At 51.4% G+C, this 12,474-nt stretch overlaps 2 protein-coding genes across 5 annotated transcripts in view; both read right to left on the bottom strand.

Annotated features, from left to right (window-relative positions):
- Positions 1-2,817, bottom strand: part of LOC116946466 (tyrosine-protein kinase Src42A-like) — a 36,227-nt gene extending 33,410 nt beyond the window's left edge. The window contains exon 1 of the mRNA XM_032961367.2: positions 1,980-2,817. Within this exon, the coding sequence (XP_032817258.1) occupies positions 1,980-2,539 (560 nt within the window). The 5' untranslated portion in view covers positions 2,540-2,817. The remainder of the gene's footprint in view (positions 1-1,979) is intronic.
- A 3,120-nt stretch (positions 2,818-5,937) lies between these two features.
- LOC116946465 (CUB and sushi domain-containing protein 3-like) overlaps positions 5,938-12,474 on the bottom strand; it is a 692,643-nt gene continuing 686,106 nt past the window's right edge. For all 4 annotated transcript variants that reach the window (XM_032961364.2, XM_032961362.2, XM_032961363.2 and 1 more), the window contains exon 70: positions 5,938-11,265. In XM_032961364.2, coding sequence (XP_032817255.2) covers positions 11,106-11,265 — 160 coding nt within the window. In that variant the 3' untranslated portion in view covers positions 5,938-11,105. The remainder of the gene's footprint in view (positions 11,266-12,474) is intronic.

Raw genomic sequence — 12,474 nt, 5'->3', positions numbered from 1 at the left:
AAAGTACCGCTCTCCAAGCCGCCTCGCTCTTGCCTGATCGCAGACAAACGGAGCGAGCTGTGGACGCGCGAGCAAGACGCGGCCACCAACGGGCCCTCTCCCTGCCGGCGGGGGGGGCGGACGGGGAAGTATCCACCACCGCCGCGTATACCTGGAATGCACCCCATCTTGTCGGGAGTGGAGAGACAAGGTTATGGAGAACAAGCGCGGCTGTGCTTGGACAGTGCTCGGATGACTAAGACGGGTTGCCCGAGAAGGATGTGAAGAGTTTCGACACCGGAGAGGAATGGAAAAAAAATGTGCACAATAAAAAAGATGGTTAACGGTGGAAAATAACCACGCGAGACGGGCGCGGTTCAGACACAGACGAACGCAGAGAGAGCCCCTACTTAGAGACGGAAGCAAATGGGAGCAGGGGAAGAGAGAAACTCAGGTGCATCGACGCAGCGGGCAAATGTAGGAGTATATTTTGAACTTATTTCGCGCCGTACGTAGCCAACCGTGCTAATCGGAGGTGCGGGGGAAGGACAGCAAACTAATAGCACAAAAAAATGACCCAGAGCTGTGGCATCACGAGGGTTGGTGTCACCCAGTGCGGTAACTCATGGTTTCACCCCCCATGGACCTCCTCCCGTACCAGACCATACAGAATCCTTACTTGATACAGTACATGTAAGCTGGGCTTACGAAAAATGTTTTTGTTATAACTACAGGGATATTTTAATAAAATAATAATACATTTCTGCTGAAACACTTTACAACAATTGTATAGACAGTCATTTTGGTTTCACCCCCTCTGATGGTGTCACCCGGTGCGGTCCACACCCCCCGCACCCCCGAGTGACCCAGAGCTGGAGACAGAAGACCATGGCGCCTATTTGTCTGCCAGCATGACTGCGGAGGAGCGGGACAAGTGATGACGATGGTGATGATGGTGGTGGTGGTGGCGAGCACGTGGATGGGCACCCCCCGGCGGAGAGCGGGCGTAGCCACACACTGCTCCGCGGCCGCGTTGTGTGCATCAGAGGGCAGTGCAGTAACATCCGCTGTTGTGCTGCACTTCTAAACTCCCACGTACATGCTCCCTGGCTTCGCCAACCCGCACCCTAGACAAGCAGCTCTAAGTGAAACACAAAATAGCTAAGCGGTCAGTGCGCCTCCACCGCATACCAGCCCCTCCACGTAAAACACACGAATTCTGGCACGTCCCCCCATCAGCGCGACGGCCTCCTGGGAGCGCATCACTTCAGCAGCATTGGTTCAACAAAATAAACCTCTGGACCCGTTTCGACATTCGGTGTCTCATCGGCCGAGTCACAACTTGAGCCGATGACGCCGGCGACTGACGCCCGTGAGTAAAATGTTGTGCAACACGGCACAGCGTTGTCAGGTGCCGGCGGGCCAACCACACCACTTTCGCGGTGTGGCGAACTGCCGCCAGCCTTGCTGCCGGATAGACGACCTCGCCCGGGCTCTCCACAAAGGTCGCTCGACAATTGACCCCAGTTTTGAAAGTTTGACGGAGGACCCCGAACGCGCGCACATGGGGTTGGTTGAAGCTCGCGAAGCCGCACCGCGTGCCCGCCGACGCCGAGGGTCCCAGGCGACTGTCGCTGCGACCCTTCTCACGCGGAACGCCCCCAGAACATGCCCCGTCGCGTCTGGCGACAACATCGCACCGCTGCACCTCACTAGCTGGGAAATTGGGCTTCACACCTCTCCTCCCATCGCTCACATCCACACCACCATCACTCGGCATCTTGACTCACACTCAGCTCGGGAACTCCCGTCACTTCCTGCTCACAGCCCTCTACCCCCGTGTCCCCCTATACCCGTGTCCCCCTAACCCCCGTGTCCCCCTACACCCCCGTGTCCCCCTACACCCCCGTGTCCCCCTACACCCCCGTGTCCCCCTACACCCCCGTGTCCCCCTACACCCCCGTGTCCCCCTACACCCCCGTGTCCCCTGCTTGGCTCACGTCTCGCTCTGCTCGCTGGCGGCGGGCGCGAGGAAGGTGGAGGGGGCGAAGCCCTCGCGGGGCTCCCCGGGGCGCAGGGGCGCCACGCGCCTCGCCTGCCACCAGCCGCGGGTGGCGCGGACCTCCTCGGCCTCCTCCAGCACCTCGAGCTCGTCCCCGCGCACCAGGCTCAGGTCGCTCTCCGTCCTCGCCTCGTAGTCGAACAGCGCCACGAAGCGCGGCCACACCTTGGGGGCGGCGGCGGCCTCCCCCGGGGTCTCCGCGGCCTCCCCCGGGGTCTCCGCGGCCGGGACCTGAGCACGGCTGCCGGGGGTCTTCTTCTGCCTCTCGGTGGAAGCCGCCGCCGCCGCCGCAGGGGTCTCGGTTCGAGTCTGGCTCCGAGTCTCTGCGGGCGAGGCGGCGAGGGTCCCCGTGGCCAGGGCGAGGCTCTCCTGGTCGGCGGCGCCCGGGTTCGGGGCTCCCGTGAAGCCGCGGAGGCGCGGAGGTAGAGGGGACCCCTTGCCCATCTCCCCGCTCGGCCTCACGCGGCCCCGCTCCGCCTTGCCCAGATGGCTCCCCATGTCCCCCCGCAGCGGCTACCGTCTCATGGCGCTACCCGGGCTCCGACTCCGCCGCTGCTGGTGCGAGGACACCGCGAGACGAGGGGGTGAGAGGCAGCAGCAGCAGAGAGGCCGGGCACCCCCCGTGTGCGCGCGCGCGCGCGTGGAGGGAGAGGAGACGCGGGTGGCTGCGACGTGGAGTCAGACGAAGCTGACTGACACCTGTCTGGGTGCCAAGCGAGCGGGCGAGAGGAGGGGGCAGCAGCAGCAGGAGGAGGAGCAGCAGGAGGAGGCGGCGGCGGCTGCGAGCTCCGCCCCGCGGTCACTGCCCCGCTGTGGGCTGAGCGCCGGGACCCCGGGAGGCCGCGCGCTTCGCGGGCCAGAAGCGGACCCCCCCAACCCCCCCCAATCACCACCCCCCAATCACCACCCCCCCCAATCACCACCCCCAATCACCACCCCCATCACCCCCCCAATCATCACCCCCCCAAATCACCCCCCCCCCAAATCACCACCCCCAATCACCCCCCCCATCACCCCCCCATCACCCCCCCAATCACCACCCCCAATCACCACCCCCAATCACCACCCCCAATCACCCCCCCAATCACCCCCCCCCCCAATCACCACCCCCATTCACCACCCCCCATCACCCCCAATCACCACCCCCCCAAATCACCACCCCAATCACCCCCCATCACCCCCCCCCCCCCAATCACCACCCCAATCACCCCCCCCCCCAATCACCCCCCATCACCACCCCCAATAACCACCCCCCCAATCACCACCCCCAATCATCCCCCTCATCACCACCCCCCCCAATCACCAACCCCCCATCACCCCCCCCCCCTCCACGAGCCGCTGCCCACCTCGAGGCTCGTAGCTAGCGCCACTAATGTGCCACTCGAGAGTGGTATCTTTTGACGAGGCAACGCCTCTGTTCTATAATCTTCGCGCACTAAGTCGGCTGTCGCGTTTCAAGTCGTTCTGAGCCGACAGCCGAACCGTGCCACACCCTCGGCTGGTGGACAAAGTTTAGCGTCAAATAATTGTAATCGTTTCTCGAATTTCTCTGTTAGATTTAAAACTAAAAAAAAAATCTTGCTTCCACTATCCCTCTCTCCTGTTCTTTCTACGCGCTTGTAACTGCCGTAACTAACCTCCATGTTGCGAGGGAGCTAACGCATACCGTTAACTCACGCGGAATAAGCGGAATGCGGATTAACGTGTCTCTATTTTTAGATTCTATGAAGTTGGGTGGTGGTGGTGGTGCGGGTCAATGATTCAGTGCCCACGTGACCGCACACCACGCAAGCCGGTGAAATATATCCCTCGATGAAAAACGACGTAAAACACAGACGGCATATTCTGTGCCCCCCCCCCCCCCTATTCTGCATAGGTAAAGAATCCACGTTATATGGCCTAATTTACATGTGTGGGGGGGGGGGGGGGCATCATCCGTGTTTAAGTGTTATCCGAGCCACCATTCCCCACCCCAATTATCCCCGATCACTCAGGGGGCTCACTGCACAGACCAAAAAGGGAGCAACGTTCAGGGGACTTTGTTGTGGCGCGGCCACGGAATGTGAAGAGCTGCAGGGAGTGACATCATTCACCATCGCTCAAGCACAGCGGGTAGCTTTGTTCCAGCCTGCTCCAACTCTGGAGAGAGAAACCGTGCCACCTCCTTCCCTTCCACGACATGGATATTTCACGCAATTCGTGACTGCGTTCCTGTGTAACGCACTGACAGGGCAGCAGACGCACCCCCCCACCCCTCGCGATCACGGGACCATTGACAAACTCTTTGCACGATCCGAGAGGAGTTTGCATCGCACGGGATGTGTGGGAGTTTTGCTGAAAGTCCATAAGCTTTGATTGAAATTTTTTTTTACCTGGTAAGGCCCGCTGAGCTAAGAAAACTATTTTTCAGAAGCGACCTATCACAAATGATAATCAACGAAGTGGTTTATCATCAGCGTGTGTAAATGTATAAACAGCCAAATACTCTAAACGGCTCATGTTGATTGTAAATGCGGAGGTAAAACCCGGAGGACCCGGAGAGAAACTTATATACACAGCAGGCGTCTGGGTCTGGATCGAACTCACGAATACCAGGCGAGGCAGTTAACGTGTCGCCACCGTGGCACACGTATATACTACTATATACAAATGTCCACAGTCCACAACATGGGCACAAGGAGGCTCCATCCTGAACAGCTTGGACTTTGTACGCAGTGTCATTCATTCACTGGAGGGGCTTTCTACTCCTTCACACGGTTTCCAAAGAAGGTTGAACCTTGTTATATTGCACAGGCTGTATTGCGTCATCTGGCAATGGTCGTTATAATAACCCCAATACACATTGAAGGGGCCGTCCATAAATGACGTCACGCACCTAGGAAGGGGGTCAGACATTTGTGATGATGTGTGACGAGGGGGGGGGGGGTTTGAAAAATGTGACATCACATAAAAATGCGTAACTTTAAATAAATATAGACAACACGTTCTACTTAATTAAATATACTTTTTAAAATAAATGTTTTTTCCTACAACATCGAGTGCAGCGCCACATTAAATACGCACTACAATAATAGTTTAAAGCGATTTGAAGCATGTTTTCTTTTGGGGGGGGGGGCAGAGCTTTGTGACGTCATATTTGAGCGGGGTCTGACTTTTTGTGACGCCGTGTGACGAAGGGGGAGGGGGGGTCAAAAATCGTCAACAATCGCGTGACGTCATTTATGGACGGCCCTAAGTGTGGTGTTGCGCTGAGAGATTTCTCTTGCAGATCAGCGGGCAAAACTTATGAAAGGGTTGACCAAAACTGGGCGATACACTGAAAAATGTGAGCCTTTTTCCGCCCCATGGCTGACATAAGCCGTGAGCACGCATGTGATGGCACCACTACATAACGTCACCCATTATCAACAGCCACGATCAATCCACTGCTAGATGGTTTCTCTCCGGCGATGTAACGATCCGCCCAGCGCCGGCGGTACGAGCCGATTTAATCGCTCCGTCGTCTCACAGGTGACAACATCCTGTTGGACGCGTCCCGTCCCTTGGCTGCCACGGGCGCTTTGTTCCTCACCATCCCTTCGAGCGACGGTGCCTTGCCGACGCCCACCTGCTTTACCAACAGTCTGAATTATGCCATTAACTGCGATGCGTTGTCTAAATATTATAAAAGTTTCCCCCTTCTCCGACGTTAAGAAGGAGCACGCTGCAGTGCGTTACAGAACTCCACGCGAATGCACGCGTTTCCGTTCTTGTCTCGTCGTCGTGGTCGACAAATGAACTTCACGCTCAGGCGTGGGAGGAACAACGCGGGTTGCTGTGGACGTGCGCGTGGTGTGGGGGCGTGCACGATGCCGTGAGAAGTTCGGACTTGGCAATTCAAAGTAACAACACTCCCATTCTTTACAAGGCATATAGGGCTTATTTTTATTACAATGTATAAAATACTATGTACAGGTCTCTGGCGAAACATTAATTACCCGAACGGACAAAAGATGGAATATACACAATGAAAATCTTGTAATGTTTGAGAAGGTAATGTCACATTCTACAAAACCACACAAACGATGTTTGCAAATTTTCGTCGAAAATATTATTTGTAATTGTATTATCACCACTTGCTCCGAGGCCAAAATCCCCGTGAATTCGGGGTCTCTAACCCCCCCACCCCCTTTTCCATCACCACATCCGAGCCGCGCCAGGGAGGGCCCTTCACAGTATGGGTTGTACGCATCCAGTGGCTCTTTGCCCAGCCGAGCCAGAACTAAACCGTTAAATTCTGGCCTGACAAGAAGACGTCTGAATCAGGCTCAGGGCCTAGCAGGGCCAGGAGCTTGGTTCACCTTTTTAAAATGTATAATACTCAAATATTAAACGATTTTGTTAAAAACTAAAACTATTTTTTTATTTTATCAGGTAAGTCCCACAGAGCTATACTGTACAGCTCTTTTTCCAGAAGCGACCGGGCTATCACAAATGATAGCTCAACTAAGTGGCTTATCATCATGTGGAAATTGAGAGCAGCCAAACACTCTAAACGCATATTTCTAACTGTGGAAGGAAAAACCGGAGGTCCCGGAGAAAAATCCACGTCACCACGGGGAGAACATGCAAACTCCAAATATACAGGCGTCAAGGTCGGGATCGAAACCACGACCTCCTGCGTACACCAGGCGAGGTAGTTAACATCTCGCCACCGCGTCAGTCGACTCGTTCACTGCGTGCGATGCAGCGACACGCCGCAGGTTCTCCATTGGAAAAACCGGCGCCTCCTGAGTCACGCCGGGCTAGCTTGGCACGGACCCGGAACGGCTCGGTTTGTGCAGTGGAAAAGAGGTATCTGTTACGACACAGCAAGGCTAAGCCAAGCACACCTTGGGGTTGTGTATCATATATACCACAAGACACTTTCTACCTTCAAACACCTTGCAATCTCACCCCCTGGCAAGACACCGCAGCCCCCGGGTGCCAAAGGAGGGGCCTTATTGCACCCTCAGGCTCAATCACAAGGCTCACTTTCAGAAAGTCAGCATGTATTGAGGTTTATGGAAAAAGATATATGTGCAAATGATTTCCCACACAATGTTGCCATTATTTTACGAACAATTATAAAATGTGCGTTTTCTCCCGTCAGTCGTATATTTGATAATGGCCAAGGAAACAAACAAAACCCTATATTTAGGTTAACGCAGAGTTTATAATTTTAACACGTAGGCTTTCGCGACCAATTTCCATTAAAGATACATTTTGGGTTAAATCGCGTAAATATAAATGTCAATAAAATATGCCAATTAGTTACTAGTTCAGCACACCGGTGTGTTGCAGAGTAAACCCACAACACGGTGGGTTTTGTTTACGTGACAAACCTTACTAATTGGCTGTGTCGGGTGGTGGCGGGTTGAACGACACATTTATATTTACTCTATCTAACCCCCCCCCCCCAACAAAAAAATCCCCTCTATTACGGAGAGTTTATCATATGCCATTTTCGTCGTAGACTTTGAATATGCTGCTGCTACGTAGGTTTCGAGGTTGTGCTGCAACCCAGCTCTGTGATGTTCCCTCGCGTTGCTCCGCGCATCGTTTGGAGTTACTTGGGGGTGTGGGCGTGCCGGGGTTTTGAGCTTTTTGAGGAGCCGAGTGCAACCGGCTCGCCTTCGACCGTAGGGAGTGCTGCCATCTGCTGCTGGCGCACACCAACCACAGCAACCACACGCTCATCAAAGACAAAGTTCCCCCCGTATAGCCTTGAACACTTGGGGCAAGTGCTGTTTCGCGACCGGCACGGCACACGAGGGGGTGGGTAGCCAGCAGCACCACGCCCGATCGCCTTTGTCTCTCCAGTGGCGATGTTTAATACACACTGACACCAGGTACTCATTTGAGGCCGAGTCGACCTCGGGGAGGCCCAGGGCCGGTTCAGATTATCGTCGCCGGTGTTGAGCGGGAATCGAACTCGGTCCGCCGCGTTTTGAGCGTGGCGCGCCAAACGCGACACTACCGCTCCCCACACACTCACCACCAAACACTCACCACCACCACACTCACCACGCTGCATATCGTGCTGAAGCACATGCAGTACAACCCGGATTGCACATTAGACTTTGAATATTTCCGCACTTTTGCAAACGTATAAATTGTCTCGTAGAATCGATGTTTTGGGAACTGTGAAATAAGGTCGCATTGAACCATGAACTTACAGCGTGATGAGAAGCAGCCTCGTGATTTCACTTAGCTGCAGAAGGGTCTGGCGGGCGGTGCGAATGATTTTACTCAAGGATACAACCTGAACAGACCTGGAGAACATCACGACAGAGTGTGTCGCAAATGGCATCGTTCTACTTCACGGTAGTCCTGAAACGTTCAATATTTCAGTTAAGCATTTATGTTTCGTCATAAAAATAGATATTTTTGTACAAAATAACTTTGTACAGCTATTTTAATGATAATGAGGTGAAGCACTTATCTCAAGTGTAAGCGATGCATACATTTAGGTATTCTGCGTGGAGCTGAAATGCAGATTAGATTGAAACTCATACTATAAACATCCTGTAGCTAAATGCAATGAGGGTAACAAGCTGTAGTATTGTGGCTATAAACACATCTTACAATGAGTTTCTCAACTTTGGCAAATCACTAAAACGAGCGCTCCCCCCCCCCCCCCCTTTTAATGTCCAACTTAAATTTGACCCCAAAAAATGCCACGGAGGACTAACGCGCCCACAGGATGTGCACACCAACTCGCGAAACGAGGACAGCACGAGAAGCTGACCGAGCATCCGACAACCGTGAACACGTTTGACATTTTACGACGGAAATCATTCCGTCGAATTACACGTTTGATCTTCATTGTAAGTTTAAGAAGGTCCACTGCTTGAACAAGTAATGCGTTAAAGCTAAAGAACACTTCGTAATGTTACCACAAGTGTAGGCGGAACTTGGGAGCAAGAGGACAGTCGAAACGATGGAATTAAATCTGTGCTGGTTAAACACATTCCTTAACTCAGCTTATCAAATAGTTTATCTTATTGTGAAAAACATATTTTTTCATTTTTTTTATCTAAAATGCTCCTAAAATGTTTTGTAAATCATAAAGAGCAATTTTGATGAGTCCGTTCATTGTGTGTAAGCTGTGTGCTGTGTGCAATGTGTGTTATATGCGTGTGTGCTGTGTGAGCTATATGTGTGTGCTGTGTGCACGTGTGTTGTGTGTGTGCTGTGTGTGTATATGTGCGTGTGTGAGCTTTGTGTGTGTGCTGTGTGCGTGATGGTAAGTTGGGCAAGCAAGTGTTTGTGTCTTGTCGAGTATCCTCGAGGCATCGACATGACTGACTCGGTTGAAAGACACTCTTGACATGGACTATGGCGATTCATTTTCAAGGCGAAACACGTGCTGTTATTATTCTTTTCAGCTATGAGAATTCAAATCTAAGGTGGGGTATATCCACTGGGAACCACCAAGACTCTATCCTATACAGTAAAACCTTGGATTACGAGCATAATTCGTTCCGAAAACGTGTTTGTAATCCAAAGCACTTGTATATCAGTTGTGATCACGTGATGCTTGGCAGACAAAGCGTAGACGTACTACTCGTATTGCAAGACCTCGCTCGTTTATCAAATTAATACTCTTTGGTTCTATTCGGTAAAGTCACGTAAAAAACTTTTTTTTAATTTTTGTTGTTTTTTACGTGACTTTACCGAATAGAACCAAAGAGTATGGATCCTTGCAGTCACGAAAGCATTAAATCTAGAATATCAAATGAATATTTATTTAGAAATTTTGTTCGTCTTGCAAAACACTCGCAGAGCAAGTTACTCGCAATCCAAGGTTTTACTGTATAAAGTATAAAGTTACGTATAATGTATAAAGTTACGTGAAAAAACTAAAATAAAACCAAGCATAATTGCGAGACAGCGACTTGAATGAAATATAATTGTTAAGCATAATTACATTTCAAATCTTTACACGTCTGTAATTATCAAAGCCGAAGGTGATGAGTAGGGAGATGTGGACTGTACAGGTATCCCTCGGTTTACGAACGTTCGGGTCACGAATTTCCCCGCGAACGAAATTTCACGATGGCCACGCGTGCCGTGAGATCATCAAACGAGACGCCACCCGGGAGGTTGCGCCGTCGTCATCCGCGACAGCGTCACGGTGTCCCTGCAGGGCAGCAGCGACGCCTCCAACCGTCGCCTTGCCACTCATTGCAACATGCAGCAGATCTTTCGGCGAGTTCTCTGAAAAGGTTAAATTTGTTTATTTTAAATTAAGTATTATTCATTCGTTTTAATATTTACGTTCTTTATTATGACTTTTGTTGCTTTTGTGAAGATTGAGGCGCGTATTTTTTTGGGTTAGGAGTAGATGCGGAACGGCTGTTTCTGAGAAACACGTCCCGGATTTTTCTTATTAAATTAATGGGGGAAAGCCGCAGCGATTGACGAAATGCCGTAGTGCGCCTGTTCTTCTGAAGAACTGCATCGCATCCCTTTCGTAACAATCCAGGCATACCTGTAACTGCTCCTTCCTGCAGCGGGAGAACCCTTCACCGAGACGTCACAATTACCCCGGTGACTTGCAGATCACAGTCGGTGACTTCGATGCCATTCCTCTGAAAACTTTCACGTGACTCTTGAAGGAGCGACAGTTTTTAATGTTACTCATCAAATACAATGTGACTCTTGGGAAAGAAAAAAACAAACCCCCAGCCTTTAAAACGTTTAATTAAATATATATTGTATTTCCATCCTCTGTGCACGCACCCCGTTTGGCGCATACGAGCACACGACGCACGCGCGAGCAAATGCCCTTTTGTCCCGACGTCCGGTAAAAATGTTTGCCCGAAATAAATAGACGTTTTGGAGAGATCAATTTTTTGCGGGCCAGAACCGAAACACTCTCTCGCTCTCTCGGAAGTGTCTGAGAGCATGCAGTGAAACGTAGAGCCCAAAAAAAAAACCTCATTCAACAGTCCACAGATTGTAAGCGGCTCTCCAGGAACTTCAAACGTATCGGCAGAGTTACTTCGCAGGGTGTTGTGGCGGACTGCGCCGGGCGATGCTATACCATGGTGCACACCGTGTTCAGCGCCGGGTCGAACCGCACCGCTTTGCTCTCGCCGGGCCTTGCGTTCGTGTCGTACATTGTGTTCTCAAACGACGCTTGCCCGTTGGAGCTTTCGTGTCCTGTGCAGCTTCTGAACCTTGCCTTCGGCCTCGTTCTGTGCGGAGCAGAGGAACGGAAAAGAGCGTTTTAGCCGACTGCGTGCGATGTCCAGGGTTGCGCTGCAAACGTTCGTGCTGTGGTGCCAGTAGTAGTAGGCTTTCGTGATCAATATTATCCATAATAGAGGGTTTTTTAATTGGGTTAGATCGCGTAAATATAAATGTGTGTTGTTTAAACCCGCCACCACCTAACGCAGGAAATTAGTAAGGTTTGTCACGTAAACAAAACGTGGCCAAATAGTTACTCGTTCAGTACACAGGTGTGTTGGAGAGTAAATACCGCGACATGGACCACTCCGTTTCAAAGACAATGCCCTATATCACCAGAGCATGCTTCTGTTTGCATGTTCGCCACAAGTACTGCATGTGTGGTTAATGCAGACAGGATTCCTTGCAAAATGTTTCTGTTTGGTGTTTTAACATCTTAACACCTGTTTTATTGCCAGAAAGGGTAAAACCATTCTCATGTTTAAACAACACATTTATATTTACGTGCTCTTACCCAATAAAAAAAACCTCTATTATGGATTGTAGTGCGATATCGGACGTTTCATTCTATGCACTGGGAGATGCTTCGTGCGTTCATAGTCACCAGACGCTCCCCACTCACCAAACACTGACACTTACTTAATCACAGCGTACACTCACACTCACCACTGACAAAGTGCGCCATACACCACCAGCTGCCAAATTGTACTGAATAGGCGACGTCACTTTCCGTTGGCATAGTGCAGCAGCGCATTCGTGTGCTTCATCCAGATGTGTAACATCTAAATTTATGTAAAATCTACAGTCTGTTCTCCAATCACACAGGAGTTGCGTTCCCGAAGAACACCGCCTTGTGGAAAAATCACATTGTCATAAATAATGTATGATATAGGGGTAAAGCACAGTCCGCGATAACATGCGAGATGCGTATGCAGGCTAAACAAAAGCTGAGGCTTGTGGGTAGCGTCTAGAAGCATCCAGCAGCATCCCGCCTTGTGCGATGCTATGCCGAGGCAGCCGTTCGACCGCTTAGTCCTACTCGCGCGACGTAGTTCCATTCGCTCGATCGCGCGATATCCAATTAGCATTATGAAAACCACACAGCGTTATAAGAGAAGAGGCTGCAAATGTAAAATCTTAATGTATCTTGGACTCGACACGAGCCCAGTACAGAGCACCGGTCGTAGTACGGGGGGGGGGGGGGGGACAGAAACTCC

Source organism: Petromyzon marinus, chromosome 27, assembly GCF_048934315.1.
Source record: "Petromyzon marinus isolate PM22_M1 ecotype Great Lakes invasive population chromosome 27, UKy_Petmar_22M1.pri1.0, whole genome shotgun sequence".
Taxonomy (NCBI): Eukaryota; Metazoa; Chordata; class Hyperoartia; order Petromyzontiformes; family Petromyzontidae; genus Petromyzon; species Petromyzon marinus.
Note: the sequence above shows the minus strand (reverse complement) of the source record. Positions and strands in the feature narration are given on the sequence as shown.